The sequence below is a fragment of the Pygocentrus nattereri genome, chromosome 1 (genome assembly GCF_015220715.1).
Source record: "Pygocentrus nattereri isolate fPygNat1 chromosome 1, fPygNat1.pri, whole genome shotgun sequence".
Taxonomy (NCBI): Eukaryota; Metazoa; Chordata; class Actinopteri; order Characiformes; family Serrasalmidae; genus Pygocentrus; species Pygocentrus nattereri.
In genome coordinates, this window is record NC_051211.1 from 36,058,031 (window position 1) to 36,079,892 (window position 21,862).

At 37.5% G+C, this 21,862-nt stretch overlaps 1 protein-coding gene across 1 annotated transcript in view; it reads right to left on the minus strand.

The window, feature by feature from the left end:
• Positions 1–21,862, minus strand: part of LOC108427067 (mucin-2-like) — a 53,995-nt gene that overhangs the window by 29,054 nt on the left and 3,079 nt on the right. The window contains exons 2-18 of the mRNA XM_037541532.1: positions 10,346–10,484; positions 10,183–10,215; positions 9,792–10,017; positions 9,251–9,380; positions 8,710–8,770; positions 8,386–8,474; positions 7,910–8,096; positions 7,696–7,815; positions 7,309–7,429; positions 5,032–5,167; positions 4,864–4,944; positions 4,698–4,767; positions 2,542–2,673; positions 2,270–2,419; positions 1,574–1,668; positions 1,331–1,463; positions 88–331 (exon numbers count right to left, since the gene is read on the minus strand). Of these exons, the coding sequence (XP_037397429.1) occupies positions 88–331; positions 1,331–1,463; positions 1,574–1,668; positions 2,270–2,419; positions 2,542–2,673; positions 4,698–4,767; positions 4,864–4,944; positions 5,032–5,167; positions 7,309–7,429; positions 7,696–7,815; positions 7,910–8,096; positions 8,386–8,474; positions 8,710–8,770; positions 9,251–9,380; positions 9,792–10,017; positions 10,183–10,215; positions 10,346–10,391 (2,054 nt within the window). The 5' untranslated portion in view covers positions 10,392–10,484. The remainder of the gene's footprint in view (positions 1–87; positions 332–1,330; positions 1,464–1,573; positions 1,669–2,269; positions 2,420–2,541; positions 2,674–4,697; positions 4,768–4,863; positions 4,945–5,031; positions 5,168–7,308; positions 7,430–7,695; positions 7,816–7,909; positions 8,097–8,385; positions 8,475–8,709; positions 8,771–9,250; positions 9,381–9,791; positions 10,018–10,182; positions 10,216–10,345; positions 10,485–21,862) is intronic.

Here is a 21,862-nt window from a genome sequence, read left to right on the forward strand (position 1 = left end):
TATTTCCTCCTTTTAAACTCATGAAGCTATTTTCTTCAGAACTTCTGCATTGGCGCCTGTGTTAATGTTAACCTGCCAGGTTTTTACCATTCTCGCCCGTCAATAGTCACAGGTCCCGGACGTGTGGATCCTCCCTGGTAGTGGCACATACAGAGGGTGCTAGGGCTGCACTCCTGCGGGGTGTTGAGGTGTGTTCCTGGCATGCAGCCGCAGCCCTCCACAGGGTCAACCTGAACTTCACAAGTGGGATCACGGCCCGTTAAAGAGCGACACGTCTGGTTACAAGCCTGCATGTTGTAACTGAACCTCAGGTTGCCGTTGCAGACGATATCTGAAAGACAGAAGGACAACATGCTTACTGCAAACTGAGGTCATGATAATATACAGTCATGTAAAAAAGTTTCAACACCCCAGTTAAATAATGCTTTGTTGATTTTCTAAGTGAAAATAAGTTAGCACATCCTCTACAGAGAACATACTTGACAAAGTAAAAGAAAAATATGTGCCATAACTTATGCACAGGCTACAATTCTTTGTCTCAAGTATTCTAAATTCAGCAAATAACCAGTAAATGTGCATTAAAATGTGCAGAAGTGTTTTCTCCATAGAGGATGTGTTCACTTATTTTGACTTAGAATATCATGTAAAACATGTTATTTGGCAAAGGGCACCCAAAGCTTTGCATATGACTGTAAATTACATAGGCAACAAAACCATGTAATTTTACATGAATTTTTTCTCATTCAGCACTCAGGCAGAATTCTGAATTTTCAACTGATAGCATAATTTTATTTTTCTGTAAACAAAGATATTATAATATGATTTAAAAGGTTTTATATTATATTTTACATTCTTGACATGGCATTGTTGACAGTGATAAAACAGAAAAAGTCATAAGTACAGACTCAAACCTGTCAATACAGAAAGCAAATGAAATGTAAAAGTGATCAGTTATGTAACAAAAAAGGTTTTATGATAAAGACTTTCTATTCATCTTCAAAATCTTCTACATGTTTTCTATCCTTTATGATATACTAAAAGCTGATTTCCCTGTGATGGCGGCCTGTCCAGGGTGTGTCCTGCCTTTCACTTAATGACCACAGGGATTGGCTTCAGTCCCCGCCCCTACCCCTGGGACCCAGAAGCATAAGCGGTTTAGAAAATGTATATGTATGTGTGTGTGTGTGTGTGTGTGTGTGTGTATGTGTGTCTGTGAGACAAACTTACATAGCACGAGTTAAGAGTGTTAAGCTATGTCCCTTCAAACTTTGGTGAGATTCTAAGTGTTTTAAAATGCTTTATGTCGATGTACTAACGGCGATGTACTCACTGCAGCCAGTTTCTGCTCTCCAGTCACCGATGTTAATTCCCTGACTGGCGCAGGCTTTAACGTAATTGCTGAGGGCAACACACAGACAGTCCTTTAGTCCAGAGGTGCACTGGCAGGTTCTGTGAACACAGGCCTGAGGAGATTCCAACAATAACATTAACTTTGGTCAAGCTGTACTTTTATAAAACTACTGTGTTTTTCATCAAAACTTCAAATATAAATAAAGTGTGAATTTGCTCTTACATCAAAAAACATGCTAACAGGTACATAATCATGGCAGCGGGCAAACATACTGCTTGTGTTTCTCAAAAGGCTGCACTTCTCTTCAGCAAATATCTCTACAAAGAAATAATGACAAATACATAATACCACCAGCAATCAGTAAATGGCAGAGCAATTATTCTTTTACATAAAAAACACATTATAAGGGAATTAAACTGATATAAAAGGGGATCAAAACTAGAGAGAACAAAACATACAGCAGAAGTCAAAATCTAGACACCACTGACTGACTGTTTTTCATAATCTTTGGTGGAAAAGTTTATGCTTAAACAGTGCAGTCGGTGAATACATAGGATGTTTTAAAGAACAAAAACAGAATCACGGTGATAAACAACAAACACCAAACATATATAGAATGCTATACATGTAAAGCCATGTCACAGACAATGGACCTAACTGAAAATGTGGATACAGTCAATACAATGTCATGATTACGCTGTGTTCCTTTGTTAAATGTCCTCATTTAATGTGTTTGAGCCAATCGGTAGCTTGGATTAAAAGAACCGTATTTGGTAAAAATGCCAGTCTTTTGTATTGTAATTTAACTTTGTGTCTTCAACCTTATTCTAAAAGGTGGAACACAGTCATCAGCTTTTCACTATACAAACAAAACGGGAATATAATGTCCTTTATGATAAAAAATAGTAGGTACTTTACCTTTCTCAGTATTGATGCATATGGAAGAATCAGGTGGACTACATCCTCCCATTGTCCAGGACTGGGAAAAAGGCAGAACTGCATTTTCTACAATTCCACTGCTAGTGGTGAAGTCATCTTCTGTATCATTGTTATAGGTTCCACAAAGACCTATATTGATGTGGAATAAATGTGCACATGCACAGAAACACATGAAGAAAAAGAAAATAAAAGCTTTTGCCAAAAACAATGTTTTAATACACCTGAACAGGGATTCATGAGGGTGTAAATACCTGTAGTCTTTTCAGTTGGTGGTAAATACAAATAGAGTTGGATTTCTGGAAAAACCTGCACTTTCATTTTCATGCCAAACGATGTTTGGACCTGAACAAACATTGAAGACTGCCAAAAAACTGTAGTGTAATCTGAAAAAACACACACACATGAGAAACAGTATTGACTGTGTCCCAGTGAAATAGTTAACTAGAACTAATTACTACAGTGAAAACTAACACTAACATGCTCTATAACAAAACCAAACATGACAGAAAACTATGAGCGTGTTTGCATGCACTCATTAATCTGATCATAATCGGATTTCTGCAGCTATCTGATTATTCAAATGGTCAAGTTAACAGCATATTCTGATTTCTTTGGATTTTAGCTCAGTAATCAGATTTCTCAGTGCATGTGTACTCTTACTCGGATTTCTTTCGGATTTCTCAGTCTGCGCATGTGCGAAACAGACAGCGGTGCCAGAAATAAGCAAGCAGATGTGTTGTAAGATGGCATGTATGAGTAAACTAAAACTATTCATACATCTTTAAAACCAGCTGAAATTACAGTGAAATTAAGAATTAAATGAAAATAAAAACTATTGAAAACTTAAAAACTATAATAACCCTACTGTGTCCAGCTGATCTACACAAGTTGCCAGTTTATTAAGTAGGAGTTAAACTGCACCGGAGCAGAGCTGTGGCACTTTGGTTCATGTAAAGGCAAATGGAGCTCAGCTTATTATACTTAGTATACATTTTTTCAGTTTAATCTTAAGGATATCAATGTAACAATTCAGTATGATAAACTGTGCTGACAGACAACCTCTAAACATTTACACATCATTATGCTGAATAAAAAATATGACATGATAGTCATGACTATGGTGTTTAATGTATTGTTTTTTTTTTTTAAAAAACATACTCAAAGGTGTTTGCACCTGGTTAGCTAGTGAATAGTGTTTAATACTGATTAACATTGGTTAGTGATGTTAGCATAGAGGCTGGGGATTCAGTAGGTTAAGAAGCATGTCTCCAAATCTGACTGGATGGTACTGAACCACTGACAGATCCATCCAAGTACAGATAAACAACATTCTCTCTACCAGCAGCGTCTTAAGAACAGAAGACAGCTGCTCCAAACATACAGATAAAAAAAAAGTAAGAAAGGGCTTATGGGAGGCATCATTGTTTGGAACAGTTTGTTTGGCTATGTTAAACACTTTATTTTGATTCAATACCAAAGACATGTACACAATATACAATATTGTTTCCACAAGTTTTCTTCACATCCAACATCTTAATTTAACTTCTGGCTACACCATGTACATGCACTTTACACATTAGTAAGTGTAGCCAATCTGTTGCTGCAGAATTTGTCAGACCTTTATATCCTCTCTAAAGATGGAAAGGCACTTTATATTTGGAACAAAAAAGCTTTCTATAATGTTCAAGTCAGGGGCCAGTCCAAAAGCTTCAAACTGTTTTATTTTAAAGTAGTTCATGGTGGTCTTTGAGGTATGTTTTGGATCACTTAAGACCTCCACTGCCCAGATATGATTTGGGTGGTGGAACACTCTCAGCCCAGGTGTGATACAAATGGATATTGTACTTGTTGGGGATTTTACACACTATGTAGTCATTTTATTAGACATATTGATTGTGTTTGTTTACCTTGTAGTGTAAAAAATGGGGTTTAACTTAAAGTTAGTGTCTGGACTGGGCTGTAAGTAATTTTAACTTCAAACAGTAAACTGATATGGCATAAAACATATTCTAAAATGCCCAGAAACCTCAATGTTCTTTACAGTGTGCTGGTGTACAGATAGAGATACATGTGATGTTTTATTATGCTCAGTTTCTGACCACAGAGTCACTCTTGGAAAGTTCTGGCTAGTAGACTATATTCAACCCAGTAACAACATTGAGGTGCATAAAAAGCCCACCAATGCAAGTGGTACAGTGGTGGTTTTATGGTGGCACCTTATCAGTTATGGATGGACTATAGTGAGTAATTGTAGGCCTGCAAAACACAACCATACATACATGGTAGGTGTTTCTGATAAAACAACCAATGTACAAGATACTACTTACATAGACTTACATAGATACTTACATAATAAACTAGCAACTCAGCGTAAACCTTTATGCATTTCACTCTGAATGGAACCTACCAGTCTGAGACAGATCAGTGATTTCGTCTTGTCCAAGTTTCACACTATGCGAAGAAAAGGTGTATTTCTCCTGTATAAAGAGTAAAGCATTGTCATTGCTCTTTGGTACAAAGTCCAAAAAGAGAATTACCATCAATGTAACTGATTGAAGAATAAGAAAACCCACCTGATACACTTCAAGGTACATTTCTGCTATAGATGCATCTGTGTCAGAAAACTTGACAGCCACTTTCCATTTGAATCCCTGCTGTGCGATTTGGTAAAATCAGATAATCTAATTAGAACTGATACTATACAGAATACAAGTTTATTTTTATGTGTTTTTTTCACTCACCCTTGCAGCCACATAGGTACATTTCCCTGGCACAGAATATTGTTTCCCATCAAAGGTAGTGACAAACTGTCCTTCAATGTTACATGTAGGAGGACAGACATTAGCAGAGCAGGTCCATTTGCCTTGGACGCATACACTAAGACAAAAGACGCATTAGGATTAGACCTGCAACTACTGAATGTTTTAATTTTCAAATATTCTGTCTACTATTAAGTCAAATGTAATTTAAATCTATAAGAATACAAAAAGCCCAAGATGTTTCACAGAAGAGCAAAGGAAAAAAAAAACATCTTTTAACCCTTTAATAAGCCATGTTTTGGCTTTGCCCAAGTTTTACTACACATTTCAGTCACCTAAGAATAGCTCCATTAGATGTCATTGAAGTTGTCACAGAAATATAAGCCTTGGTAAGAAATAAACCTGGAATGTTAAGGGGTTAAATATTCATCTTAAACCAATTTTGGTCAACTCTTGTTAATGTGAGGAGTGATCAAAGTTTTAAGCCATTCAAAATTGTTTTCTATCATAGCATGTGATAAACTTAATGGCTGTTTTATATTTAAGTCTAAGTCTCATTCATTTATTCACACCTCTGGATACCCAACTAGTGAGTACATTCTCCTTTATACTCAGTAATAAATACAACTGAAAACAGGTAGCTAGTAACCCAGAACAGCAGGAAACTTGGGGACTGGACCTGAAGTTAAAACTGAAGTCTACTGAGCTCTGCCAAATCTCCATTCAGCCTGGTGTAGATCTGGCAACTGCATATCTACTGGTGACAAGCTAGTATTTGGCTTGAGAAACAAACATTTATTTGTTGAAGTTTGTAAGTTCATAAAAAATGTTTGATATTGATTATTCAAATGGACTTACCATTGTTGAATATTTCCATAATGTATTAAGTATAATCAAATATTTCACAAAGCATACATACAGAGATGCACCGATACCACTTTTTTTCCTCCGATACCTGATCCTTTAGTACCGATATCCATACTAACTCTACATAACCTAACTCATCTATAAGACCTGATATTTATACAACTGAATTTTTTACATATTTTATTTTGGTAAAATCTATGTTCTGCATCACACATAAAACATACTCAGCTTGGCTGGGTGGCATTTACTTGTTGGATTATATTTATTAGATGCTTAAGAAAATGTATTTTTGCTTATTTATGGTATATTTAGTATTTACTATTACATAATTAGTAATAACCTTCATAGTGCAAAACAGTTTAACCAGATCTGAACAGTATACAGATAAACCTGTGCTGTTTATACCTCAGCACACAGCAGCTGCTCTGGCTCAAAAACGGAGCTGAATGTTGCTTCACATCCAAATATCTCAAGTCATTTGTCTCATACGTGCGTCTTGTTCACTTGTGCTGCATCTCTGAGCATCAGTTCAGTAAATATCACTATCTTTCATGCTTTCAGTATTGGTGAATTTCAGTATTTTTCTGTCATGATTGAAGCGGCCCTTGAGACCCCATTGCTGAGTGATACAGCTGCCCGATGGGGGCGCATCATAGGCAGGCTACTGGATGCACCGGCACAGCTATTGGGCTGCTATGCTAAAGGCTAAATCAAGGCTAAATGCTATCATTACGCTGAGAGTCTGACGGTTCCTTCCACTCTCTTAATAAGATTAACTCAGACTGTAATCACCACAACAGCAGTAGACCAGTGATTACTGAAAGAAGCAGCTCAGCTGGTCAGGTAAGCGGCTCCGTTAGCGTGTTCTTCACACCAAAAACTGCTGTTACATATTCTGCCGTGACATGCATGAATTGCTTTGTGGTATCGCTCATATGTGTCAGAATCCCCATCACTGATGCTGCATTTAAGAGCCAGCAGAGTGGGGCTGAATAAAGTATCAAGATGTATGTTCTGCCATAAATTAGAAAAACAAACTTGATCTGATTTTCACTCAAGCAGTGAAAACAGTGTGTTTGTAAGGGGAACTGCAGTCGAGACATGCAATACAGATGGCCTGATTAAAGGTCTGCATTTTGATCTGACCAAAATATATCATTATTTAATTGTTGCAGGAACCATGTGAATACATTCACTCTTAAACCAGCCAAAGAAATGTCATGAGGTAGGTCAGAATGCTCACAGCACACAAAATGTAAAAGTGCTAATTTATGGCGTATTACAACCTACTGACATATCAGTATTGAAAAGGCCAATAGACAATACAGATCAACAAGCGATGTATTATGATGCCCCATACAAGACTATTTAAATGACCATCTATTTTCTTACCATGACTGACACTTGGAGTTGCGCTGTGCCCCTGGTGGATATGTCTTCCCTCCATATACACATGGGCAGTCCTTCACGGTAACACAGTGGTAGCCTTCAGCCCTATCATTCAGGACCGTGCCTGCATGAGAATGTATTAAAGGTGACAAGTTGCATAAGGGTGTTACTTGATGATATGTCATACATACACGCTATTCCAGCTGCACAGCTCTCTTAATTAAAAAAGTGATATTTTAATCTATGACAGTTAACAGTAGCACAGTGCACGGGGTCACATTTCATTACAAAACTGGCCACCTTTTAACATACAAGGCTTTTGAAAAATTATCTCAACACACAGACATCATTCAACAAATGTTAAGGAATTTTATATGTAAAAAAACCCACCTGGTGGGGGCAAGCAAGTGCTGATTAAGATATCTGAAGGTGGCTGGGGGCTGGTGCAGGTGGGGGCAAAGGGGGGACCCAATTCCTGATATTTCAGATCTCCAGGACAGGTAGGTGGCTCTGTAGAAAAGTTTTCATTTTCAGTATTGCTTGTATAGTTTGAAACTCCAGGAGATTCAATGAGATGTGCTATAGGCTAAAGAATTCAACTCACTACATGAGGTTTTTTGTCTCCATACTGGCCACAGTCGAGACTGATTTCCACACCATCGAGCGACCTCTTCAAAAAACGCACATTTCGCATCCACATTGATGTTTTTAAACATGCTAAGTGAGCAGAGTCCCAGATATGTGACTGCCGAAGTAGGACACCCAATGGCATAAGAAAGTACTTCACAAACCTGGAAAATAAATAATAAAATTTATTGTATAAACTTTATATTGAATGTGCATTCTGACATACGGAGGGGCAAGGATACTTCCTACTGTGGCCTAAAGTAAATCATGACAGGAAATAAGAACACCCAAAATCATGTGGTTCAACCCCCTTTGCATGCTAGATGCTAACAGGGAACATACTGACAGGAGTCCCAGCAACCAGAGCTCTGGTGACCACACAAAGAGAAGGACATTAGCACCTCTGCTAGCAGACCAGAAGTTAAACTACTCAAATGTATTTGTTTCACATACCGCTGATGGTTGAGGAGGCTTGAGAGAATCTTCAGTTATACATTTTCCATCAGAGATAACATTGGTAGATGTAAACTGCCCTAAAGTTGCTGTACACAATAGGAAAACGGCACAGAAGAAAAACAAATAAACAAACAAACAAGAAACAGGACAAACAAAATGGACATGGTCTGCGTCTGTGATCGAGGAATATTAAGCCATCAAGCCATAATTAAAGCGTTCCTAACAAATAAAGAAAGATGACACAATACACACACAATAGAGCAACATTCTATATTAAAATTATTCTTGATAAAAAAAAATTCAACGCTTTTTGACACTGACCGCTGTTTTTCAGCCCACACATCCCAGTCATCCCATCCACTAAGGGACTATCAAGCTGCATCTAGAGGAATGTGACACCAAATAGTTACTCTGTATGTTCAGCAACACAAGCATGTTAGCACTTATTTATATATAAAAATGTACAAAATTAAAATGGATACCATTTTTAATACAAAATGAAAAAAATGTCTACTTATTTCAGATTTTCATCATTTGAACACAGCAGCTGTTCTTTACAGTGTGTGAACATTTCATGATTAATGGACCAACAGAAATGATCCGAATCCATTGTTTTGGATAGCAATGACATATTGATCGCAACACAAACACAAAACAATTACTATGCAAATATTTTATACCATTATGTAACATGTAAGCATTTTACAAGCTAATGACTGTGGCATGTTTTAACGTTTTTCGCTACTAAGATTTTTGCTGGGGATCTTTTTTGTTTATTTATTTTTTGCTGCAGACTGTAATGGAGGTTATAGAGAAAGAGAAGATGCGGCTTTGCTGTTTGTAATGTGGCTTGGCATCTCACCCAAAGCGAACTGACGCCCTCCGAATGGTTTCGCCAGGTGACAGAAAAAGGGAGAACTTTGCTTCTAAGCTTGATGTAGACACCATACTGATACACATGTTGATATGTGTGTTCAAAGGGAAGAGAGATACTGAAAAAGGGAAACAGACCACAAAATACTTTATCAGCAAATTCTTAACTTGGACATACTAACAAGAATGTTAAGGGTTTGAAAAGAAAATAATGGGCCTCATTCACCAATATCTTCCTGTTTTCCCTAAATTTGTTCCTGAGAAAGGTCCTAAAAAGTCAGATTCTTGATGTGTTCTTAAACCACAGAATTGTTCACACCTTTGTGCTGTTCGTGTGTAGATTCATGCTCTTACTTAAGAACAAATTCCTAATAAGAAAACATTTACTGGTGATGACTGTCAGAATCTTCATGAACTGTGAAATAACTGTGAAAAAACTTCTACCAGGCCCAATGACACCATCAGAAAACAATTTTATCTCATTTTCATGTCCATTCCTGATGCACTGATAGCAGAAAGTTGACAAATACCTGTTTCCTTCCACAGTGACTTTGCCATCCTGAAGTACGGTCGTAACTTTATTCACCAAAATCTCTACTCTGGTCATGAGGCCGGTTGACCCACGCTGGACAGTGACATCACAGTTTACCCCCAGAAGAGTGAAGCGAGTCAGTGTGACAGGACACGTGGATTTCAAATAGAACAAGGTCTTACTGAATGACTGAATAACCCCACTGCCGTACGTTTTACACACATCTGAAGGATGAGATGAGAAAAAGATTACTTAACAACTAGTACACATAATAAAGAAGATAGATATTTCATTGAAATATATGAAATACATTTCATACATTTTCTAATAAAAGAAATGTAATTTAATCATGAATAGCAATACAAGATTTTTCATAGTAATCAACTTACTTGTTTCTGCTCTTGACATGGAACAAAACTGACCTGCAAAATAATTCAGCATTAATCTCATACCACTTGTTTTTGGGGTTACAGCTGATCTCTGAATAGCAAAGCCCCACTTTGTAGACTTTTTAGAATACGTTTTGTATAAATATTAATGCAAAATGTTTACCTGAGAGGAGTATTATAACCCCTAAGAGCGCCCCTTGCAGAGCCATGGTCTGACAGACTCCCTGCAACCACCACAGACGCACGACTTGTGTGAAAGCTCAGTCTTGCAGTGCCTTTTATGACCAGGCCTAGTCCTCCTACTTGGAATAGTATGAGGAAATGAACTTGAGATTATGCATTCAACTCAGCAATTCAATGAACATCCGAGACGGAGTCTAATAACACTTTAGTAATAGCCTTCATGAGTAACTCTAGAAATTTAAGTGCTTTGTCTGCTTTGAGGACACAGAGGCTCAGTCCCTCACATACTGTTCTAGCATTTCAAGTGACTGTACTATACAAGGCTCATTTTGTATGAAGATGTTGTGATATTTTTAAATTGTTAAGATGTAAACAAAGTCGTTCTGAGTTTTTTTGATGTGAAAAGTTTCATTTTAAAGGTAACAAGCCAGAACTCTTACCAGTGGTGGTGATAAGAACCAGACGTTTGAAGTGTCTAATGGTTCTAAAGCTACCTCACAGAACATTATATCACAATGTTTTTATGAATATGTTGCCTAATGCCTCAGGTCCTGTTTTGTGATAGGTCAGAAATAAAGTTTTGGGCTAAATAATATACATTTTTTTTATTATGGCAGAGAGGTACACACAAGGAAAACTAATCATTAAAGAAAGCTTATTTGTCAGATTTACCACTTTTTTACCATTATCACCATAACAAACAAACTCAGAGGATGTGTGGAGGCTCAGTAGTCATTTTGGATAGTAAATGAATTGGCTATATTTCTGTTGCAGACATTGTGACCCCTGGTTCCTATCACTACTACTGTAAAGAAATGAATAGAGTTGATTCGTGTCTCTGCAGAGTACCATTGTAGATCAAGCCACTCTAAATGAACTGGTTTTAATTTCAATAGTTTATGTAGAAATTTTGTAAAATCTGTGGAATTCTCCTTTAAGTACTTTCCGTACTACTACTACTACTACTACTACTACTACTACTACTACCACTACTACTACTACTACTACCACTACCACTACTACTACTACTACTACTACTAATAATAATAATAATAATAATAATCAAAAAGTTATCACTATTTTTCAGTCATGTTTCTATTACTTTCTCTAGACTTTAAAAACTGAACTGATACCCTTTCTAAACAGCGATGTGAAAATCCATGAGCCTGGTTAGTAATTGCACTATTTTGTCCTTATTTCCACCCCTTTTATTTACTGTTCCTCTGGACCTTTCTCTGTTCACTGACCCAAAGAGTAATATCTAAAATAAATGAATAACAGCTCTTAACTTCAATCAAGATTCCAACCACAGATACAATCAAAGAACCAATACAGTGGTAAAACAATATAACAGAACAATACATTTGTGAAGTCAGTGAATTCTAAAATTCTGTAGGGTGTCATATACAAACATGTACAATGTTAAATCTTCTGTTAGTATTTGAGGATGTTAAGGGATCAGGGGATTCCCTCTGTTTCAGTTAAAAATTAGCTTTATGTCCAGGACAGAGGAGGTGCACAGCAGAGCTACGTCACTAGAAGCATTCTCATGTTTCCTAAGGGGATTCAGGAGGTTAATATTAGGATCATGTTTACTCAAGGTGAGAAAAGATTTAAACACAAAGCGTTTACCGTCACACTTGTTTGGGGCTATATTAACATCTGATAAGCAGGAATAACCTGAAAGAAACACTGCTGCTTAAAACTTTGGAAAATATTTGCAGATTTAATGAATATTAATGTTTGAGAATGTTTCCATTGCTATTTACTAAAAATAGATCACAGAATATATGCTGAAATAAACTGTGCTTTAAACTGAATTTGGTTAAATGTGTACATTGTTTCCAATTCAATAAAATATATTATTTCAACACAATTCCTGTTTACTTACTGATGCACTGAAAATAATGCTTCTTTAACTTCACTCTGCTGTTATCTTTGGAGTCCATTCAATTTGATTGAATTCATTTTTATGCTCTATATTTAATGCCTTATATCTAATTTAATGGAGACATGGGTAAATGTTAAATAAATATGATAATTTGGTTTCAATGTCCCGTTCATATTTTGTATGCATTGGTGTTCTTTTGCCTGCATGTTCCTCTCCATCATAAATATATATATATATATATATATATATATATATATATATATATATATATATATATATATATATATATGTATATGTATATGTATATCTTTATTTTATTTTTTTTTAATAATATGTTTAAGGCCAAATCTCTCACAACAATAACTTCACAACTTCTCAACAATCATTTCATTTAATAACTTTCTGTGAGGGGGCTTTTAGAAATATTAACGACATAAAATCCCAGGCCTACTAAAGTAAATGAAATGAAAAGCAAAACTATCTTGGTGGGATGTATGACATTTATGTGGAAATTATGTACACATCTGACTCAAGTAGTGTTCAAGTAAAACACTGTGACACTGTGTTATTTAAGCTAAACAATTAAATGTCAAATCTAAGACCACAGGCTTACACAGATATTCAATGTGTGTAATTCAGACAAATGAACACCTCTTAAGGACTTTTAAGAAACCTAGAAATAAATATAATTTGTGTAAAACTCAAGCCCATGCCTATTTAAAACATAGTTTTATCAGAAACGATGAGATGTTCAGACTCAAACATTCAAAAGGATTTATTTATTGTACTTCTGACATTTAGCAGAAGCTCCTCTGTGTTCTTCCTTTTTTCCTGCATTTATAACCCTTTTAGAAAAAAATGATAGATTTCTCTATACCAACTTCTAGATTTTATAATCATTTATGTATCTGTCTGATTAGAAGATCTATCCATGAAAAATCAGTCCACACGCTGTGTGGATGCATATATGTGTGTTTGTGTGTATGTTTGTGTATTTGTGTGTGTGTATGTGTGTGTATATATAAATATACACACACACAAACACACACACACACAGATCTTGTGTGTGTATATTATAGACTCACTGGCCACTTTATTAGGTACTTTATTAGTACTTACTAGTAAAAGGTTGGACCCCCTTTTGCCTTCAGAACTGCTTTAGTTCTTCCTGCCATACTTTCAACAAGGTGTTGGAAACATTCCTCAGAGATTTTGGTTGGTTATTTGAGTTACTGTTGCCTTTCTATCATCTCAAACCAGTCTGCCCATTCTCCTCTGACCTCTCACATCAACAAGGCATTTCTGTCCACACAACTGACCGCTCAATGGATATTTTCTCTTTTTCAGACCATTCTCTGTAAACCCTAGAGATGGTTGTGCATGAAAATCCCAGTAGATCAGCAGTTTCTGAAATACTCAGACCAGCCAGTCTGGCACCAACAACCATGCCATGTTCAAAGTGCCTTAAATCACCTTTCTTCCCCATTCTGATGCTCGGTCTGCACTTCAGCAAGTTGTCTTGACCACCTCTACATGCCTAAATGCATTGAGTTGCGGCCATGTGATCGGCTGATTAGCAACTGAACAACTGAACCTAATAAAGTGGCCAATGAGTGTATATCTGTGTGTGTATGTGTGTGAGTGTATATATATATATATATATATATATATATATATATATATATATATATATATAGATATAGATATATAGATATAGATATAGATATATAGATAGATAGATAGATAGATAGACAAACACACACACACAAAAAAAGCCAAACATAAGTGAAGCCCCCTCAACCCTGATTTGGCTGCTGCTGGACTGTTCTAGTGTGGTAGCTCATGTGGCCAGCAGATGGCAACATGTCTTGTGTCATCACTAACTTCAGAAACACCCCTGTAAAAGACAAGTGGTTTATTACACACAACAAAGAGAAACATCAATGGAAGATAAAAAGAGGTTCCTTTCTTTGCTGTTTTCTTCTGCAGCAAAATTAATGACCGATCCAACACTCAACCTCTAAGAAGTGAGAATGTGGGTCCAATCAGTTAATTATGCATGTTCATCCCTGACTGAGCACATATGCTATATGTCCATAAGTGTGCAGACACCTGCTTATCATAGTTTCTTTTAAAATCAAGGGTATTAATAAGGTGCTTGATCCCCTTTGCTGCAATAACAGCCTCTATTCTTCCAGGAAGGTATTACTCTAGATATTGGAACATTGCTGTGAGGATCTGATTGCATAAATAGCATTAGTGAGGTCAGTTACTGATGCTGGATGATTAATTCTGAATCCCAAACACCACCCCAGCTGATCCCAAAGGTACTGGATGGAGCTCCACCACTCTAGAGAATGCAGTACTACTGCTGCACAGCCCAGTGGTGGGGGGCTTTACACCCTGACACTTGGGTGTGGACATGGTAACCTCATGCTCATGTGCGACTGCTTCACAGCTAACCACTCTATTGGTAGTCTTTTTTATGGAGATTATACCACCTATGTATGTGGTACTGAATGCCTATGTCACTAAAGCATGCATATTAAAGTAGCTGAATTCACTTGAAAGGGTGTCTGGATACTTTTGGACATGTAGTGTATCATTTAACTGTGTCCAGGGAGTGAAAAATGTTCCATCTGGATTTTTCCACTGCCAAACCAGCTGTCTGATTACCCAATTCATCTTAAACAAATAGGACTGCACCCAAAGTGAACTTCGGTGTGGTTGAATAGGCTCACAAAAGAGGAATGATTACTGTTTAGTTTATATTAAGTGTAAACTCTGCGATGGACTGGCAACCTGTCCAGGGTGTATCCTGCCAACCATTCTATGGCTGCTAGGATAGACTCTAGCGTGTGTGTAAGTGTAAACTAAAGCATTGGGAACACTGCTGAAGAACATTTGTCAACTAAATGTTGCGGTCTATGCAATATTCATTTATTATTGCTCAGACCTATAGATGAGGATTTGAGGTAACCTGGATTTATGCGATGTTCACAGAACAGAGCAAGAGAGAGAGACACTCGCACCAAGGATGCTTCAATAAAATGGAGTTTATTGGCTAAATATTAAACTACCTTGGACTACATTCAATGACAGATGAAAGAAAATAGAACAAAACACAACAAAAGGATAAAAGTTAAAAGGACAATAAAGCTTGCGTGAAGTGGTTCAGTTAAATTATATGAGGCAGGGTGGTTCTTGGGAAGACGTGGGAAGCTTAAACTTGAAAGAGTCTCTGTAAAGAACTAACTGGATGGGAGTAACTACATATGGCTGAGTTAGATGTACCTATTAAACACTGCCTTATTAAATAAATTGGTGACTGTCAATTGATGAAACCGGCTTATGTGGGAATCAGCTGACTTCCAAAGGGCCTGACTTTGAGGCCGGAGCTCACGTGTTGCTTTGTTTCCTCGCTGGTCGCACATGCTGTGTCGCCGTGTGGGCATACACCTTCCCGTCAGGGATTGGTGACAGCATCTCGTGGCCGTCTGAGGGTGGCGTCTCACAGCCTTTCGCTGGTTAATCTGCTCACAGATTAGTGTGTGGCTCTTGGTGTGCTGCTGGGTCTCTGTGGTGTCCGAACCGCTTGTTCTTTTCCTGTGTCCGGTTCAATTGCAGTCAAAGGCTGGTGACGCTAACTTAACTAAATACCTCTCTTTAGCAGACAAGAAACATCTACCTTCCTCCTCTGAGGGTGGTCTAAACTGAAGGTCTGTAGATGGACTGATCTAAGCAGATCTGATCCTGGAGCATTCCAATTCTGGCCTGTCTCTCTGACTAAGGCCCGCACAAACTTAGGAGTTCAGCTATCTTCTGGTTGAGAAAGCTGACTCCTGCTCACTCTGTATCTCTTTCTGTCTCTTCTGTCTCTCCAAAAGTTCTGTGCCCTGGGGTTTTGCTCCAACCGCTGACCCTTCCCCTTGGGGTGGAATCAGAGTGCTCAAAGGTTTCCCTAACCTAACACTTAATTAGCTATTCGTTGTTTCCAACCCTAATTGATTGTGCATAATTTTAGGAATGCCTTTCCCAGAATCACTGCCTTCTTTGTTTCAGTTATCTTAAACAAAGGAACATTCTTATATCATCAACTTGGTTAAACGTTCAGAATCAATGAATGAACAGAATATTCAGATATGTTTATAAGGTAGAGTTTAAGCCTCGGTACCTGATACACAGCACATGTTAAAGAACATTGGTAGTGCTTTTCCTATACTATAGACGGTATAAATGTTGAGGAACTAAAATTGACCACAAAAGGAAAGGACAAAAGGAAATAAAAGAAAACCACATTCAGGATACATATTGGTCACTCCATCTAACTCATTACAATTAGATGGTTTTCGCTGTTGGTTATTAAAGTTGACACTCTGTATTTCTAGCAATCAATAGTAGAAAGGGATATAAGTACTATTTTAGATAACACACATAATACTAATAACAAGTAGTATTGCTTATAGATTATATAAATGTTAATACTCAAAGCAGACAATGTCCAAGTTCCATGGATTCTTTATAAGCACATAGTGGTGGTGTGATGTGCCTCATTTTCACTACTTGGGTGTGGTGGTTCTATATCTAAATTGTCAATGGAATCTAAAAAGGCTAGCTTTGTTATAGATTCTCATAGCAACCCATTTCTTGATAACTCTGGATTGAATGGTGGAAATTCCGTATTGGTGCAGTCTAAAGAATGATTTCTGTTAATTCATAGCTTAGTTAAGGTTGGGAAGATCTGCAGCTGGATTCCAGGCCAGGATTTATGGCCTGGTATGGTCTGCCATGTGGAGCAAAGGGGGTTGCAGGCCTCCCACTGTGTCCATATTTTCAAGATAACATCCTTTTGAGTCATAAAACTTGTAGGCACCCTAAACCTGTTTGGATGACATCTCCTTGACCTTTGAAACAGTCCTGAGCTCAAAGTTCAGGAATGTGGAGTCCTCCTAAGCAGTGTGATTCTGGCTCGACTAGATTGGTGGTGTCCGCTACATAAAAGTACAATAGAATGGAAAACTGTATTTACACTAGCATAGCTGAATAAAGAGTGTTTGGAACATGTACCTAAACTCAAACACTTCAGAAACAAATCCTGCATCTACACATGAGAGTGGTAAAACAGGCTGATTCCAAAAATCCCAGACTGTTCCATAACAGCCTTGACTCATCAATATTTATGCCCCCATAATTTGCACACACCAGCCCACAATCTAGCCCAGAGGGAAATAACAACAACGGAGCAACAGCCATGGGAATGGCGGACTATTTGCAGAAATGATACACCTTTCCAGGCTGTGAAGGGGATGTCGGCACTTTTCGTACCCTTAAAAAGAAACCAACCTGTCAATGGGCATGGTTGATGTTCATCTTTAAACGAGGCTGAAGTTGGTGTCTTTGTAACCAGCTTCCTCATAGAACGCTCTGTGTTCTGTGAAATGCTACAGCTTGTACAGGCACCAGAATGGAACTGCAGCACCATTTAAGTTGGAAAGGAAAATTTGCAAAACAAGCTGGGGAATAGGAGGTCACGTTCAGTTCTCATAACTTTAACAGGATCCTAAACACCTTCAGTTCAAAGTTGTTAGTTTGTTTTGGACATTTTACAAACTTTTGACAGTATTAAGCAGGCTTTGCTCAGCATCTGACACTGAAGAGAATGGAGGGACAGTTCCAGCTTTATTAGCATCACAACCAGGCCTCTCATCAAATTAATGGACTCCTGGGCACAAGTATTTGATGGGCACCTACCTGGCTGCCTTTTTGAGTGGTCACTGAGTTTTATTGTGATATCAGCACGAGAAAAAAGCCTATCAAAACAGTAGCATGCAATACTTCTCTATAAAGCATGGATCCTTTCTTGACAAGCAAAACATTAACGCCAATGAAGACGATGTAAATTACTGGAAAAAACTGGACATCTGAAATGTACATAAAGACAGAAAAAAGCAGCAAACTTAATAACCCAACCTGTCTAGCTCATACTGCCTCAGTCGCAATCAAAATGTTTTTTTTTTTTTTTGCATCTGTAGCTCTGATGATAGAGATCACTGCTGAGGACGAATCAACTTTTAACACTTTTTTAAAATATATATATTGCTTTTGAAATGGACATTTCCTACTCTGTCAAAGTTTCAGATCACACTTCTACAGATTCTTCAGGCACATCTGTCGAATACCTGGAGCTTCATATTCAAGGTACATTCACAGGAACACTCGCTCAATGTTAAAAACATGAAAGCCTGAGCGAGACAAGGATAGTGAGATGGTTACTAAGCAGTGACTGGAAAAAAAAAAAAACTGACGTTTAGGAAAGGTGTGGACAGTGTCAGGATTATAATCTGTAAACTGTAACACAAAATTATACCATGTCCTAACAGCAAACTGGCGTTCAAATGTAGCTTCACACAACGTCGCAAGACCCTCGGGATGTCTACACTGAAAATGGCATACACGAATCTCAGATCCCTCAAAAGATAGCTAGCTAGCTGTTTTTCTGACGGAGTTGTCCAGCTGTTTGGGGGTTACATTTTACATTCAGACATGACGTGTTTCTCCTCTGATGGCTGAGGATGTCATAAAATGTACCCCGTAGCCCCGCCTAGTGCTAATTAACATATACTTGCATGTTGGTCAGATAGAAAAAGAAAAAGAAAACTGGAAAATGAAAAGTGAATCTCCAGCAAGTTTCATTTTCCTTTTCATTTTGACACTTAAAGCGCGCCCACGAAGAAAACTGAATCACAGACTGTCACTTTGCTGTTGATTTATTTATTTTGCATTTTCATTTTAATTTTGTCAGATTTGTAGCCGAACGCTATGAAAAAGAAATAAGGAAGTAAACTTTGCATTTTTATTTAGTTTTGACATGAATTCTGCGTTTCATGAAGAAAAGCCAAAGCCAAAGTGAAGTTTGCATTTTCTTTTGTCTGTTAGCTTTTTCATTTTAGATTTGGCCGTGAAAAAACAGAATAATGACTAAAATGACATGACAAATAGGCGTTTTCAATTTATTTTTATTTTTGTCACAAACGGCTCGTTCTCATGTGAAAAATGAAATTGCAAATGAAGGCATTTCATTTCATTTTCAATTTTGGCAGGATATTTGCGCAGATGTTTGGAAAAAGAAATGGCAAAAAGAGGTTTGCATTTACATTTTATTGTTTTCATTTTCGTTTCCTTTTTGGCAGGATTTGCCTCCCATATTTGAATAGCTACAGCTATACTAACTGTTAATGTCAATTTTATTAATAATTATTTAAAGTAAAATACTGACCTTTGAAAGACACTACTAAACGGAATTTTAAAAATCCGTGTTTTCAGATGTTTTCTCATTTTAAAATCTGTGTAAACATATGGAACAAAAACAGAAAATGGACTTTATTTGTTCGTTTACTAAAGGTGGCCTAGTGTCAACGGCGTGTAACAACTAACCCCGCAGTACGGAAGCTGTACTTAATCCTAGCTTGCTGTGAACTTCTCACATGCTTCAAAATGGTTTTATATTGTAGGCAACAAGATGCTGATGACAGTAATATAAGGTTGGGTTTTGTGATTAACACAAACAGCTGATTAACCAAAAAACACTCATGTTGAAAATAATTACTTACATGTACTGACAACACTCTTTGGCACAGATCTCTTTAAAATGCTCAGTAATAGCTGTGATTTGGCTAGAAAATGTGGTAATATGGCCAGAAACACACACTGCTTGACCCTGGATAACAATATAAAAACCATGTTAAATTGTGGTCCGCGTTAGGTTGTTCCCCATGTTCCTCTAAAACCTCACTAAAACCATTTCACTTTGTTCCATAAAGTGCATGGCAGTGCAGTCTTCATGAATCCTCTCTGGACACCCTCAACACTATAGCGATAGACAGAGATCAGGTGAAGCTGAAGTCATCTACTTTCACATTTCCCATTCCACCTTAAATGATGTAGCGTTTACATTCAGACATTGTATGTGCGCACTGTAACTGCTGCATTGTTTAAGGTGAACAGAAATTTGTAAAAGAAGCTTACACCAACTTCAGGAGACTAGCGTATCAAATTCAGCAATGGTGAGATTCTGGTTCTGGCTGCCAGCATGAGGTCATATCTGAGCAGGTTAACTTACTTAGCTTTTGCCACTTTATAGCATGTTGACTGATGAACGTTTCACCAGTTTTAATTTTATTGTTAACAAGTCAAATTAGTTATCTCAGTGTAGTAAATAAAAAGTGAGAAAACAAGATCAAAATCTGCATGTTTTAGAAAAAAAGTTTTGCACATAATGTGTTGCAATGTGTTGTATGTGTTTGTAGCGGGAGAAATACAGTTTAAGGTGGGATGATCTACATGATGTGACTCCCAGTCTGAAAGTCCTGCTCTGGCCCCATCAACAGGAATTCACTAGTATCCGTTTCCATTTGCCACAGTTCTTCAAACTCCTTAAGATGTAAGGGGTTTTCCTATTGATTAGAGTGGTGTTTTGTGTCCAACTTCATTTCTCAGAGATATGCATGCCAAGAAATTTGAAACTTCACCCATCTCCACCACTGCCCTGTTAATGCAGACAATCAAGTGGTCCAACCGTTACTTAGTCCGAATCTATTTCTCTGGTTTTGCTAGCGCTCAGTACAAGGTTATTACTGATGCTCCATTGGCCCACGTCGCTTATCTCCTGCCAATATGCTGTCTCATCTCTGCTGTTAATGAGGACAGTGACTGTGGTGTCATCAGCAATGTTAAAAATATGGACAGGCACCAAAACACATAAAACCTGAACTGTAAATAATAAACTCATAATGGAAAAAGTACTTCTCTAGTTTTCTGGTGCCAAAGGTTCTGGTACTTTGTTTGAACCCTTGTTTAGAGGGACCCAGGATGCCTCATGACCATGAAAGGATGTAATGACACACAACAGAGTTGAATGAGTTGCCATTGGTCTATTACAGGCCCTGTATAATGGACATAATCACCAGCCTTTATATTGCCTCTCTGAATAGGAAAGCTTCACAAGAAACCACTCAGGCATCCTGTTTGCATCCCAGATATTGATTTTTGACCAAAAAAAAAAGAAAACAGTATTCAGATATTTGAGTGCCATTAAAGCTTTGGCAAATCAAGAAAAATGCTGATTTCGAAATGAAAAAATAGTTCATTTCGAAATAGTTCACAGTGTTACTGCTGACATGGTAATGGCATGGTTGTGTGTGTGTGACTGGTACAAGAGTACTGAGCGGTGTTGCTGGGGGTTGAGAGTGAAGGAGAAAGGAAGACAGTGGTGTTACAGATAACCCCCACTCTCGTAGCCACAAACTGATTTTCCTCATGTAGCCTAAACAACCACATTAACTGCATCTTAAAAGATTAAAATCATGCTGTTGTCCATGCTGAAATGCCTCAGGCATCTTATAAACAACAAATGTGATGACCCATGCATCTCATCAAACTATTTAATACTGCTCAAATGCATGAGCACACACCATGCTCTGCAAAGCTGAATGGGTATGAAGGATGACCCAAACAGAGAAAATTAGATAAGATTTACATAAAGTGAGAGAAAAATAAAGGCTATAGCACAGCTGATTTTGATGTTAGAGGACACATTTCCAAACTACA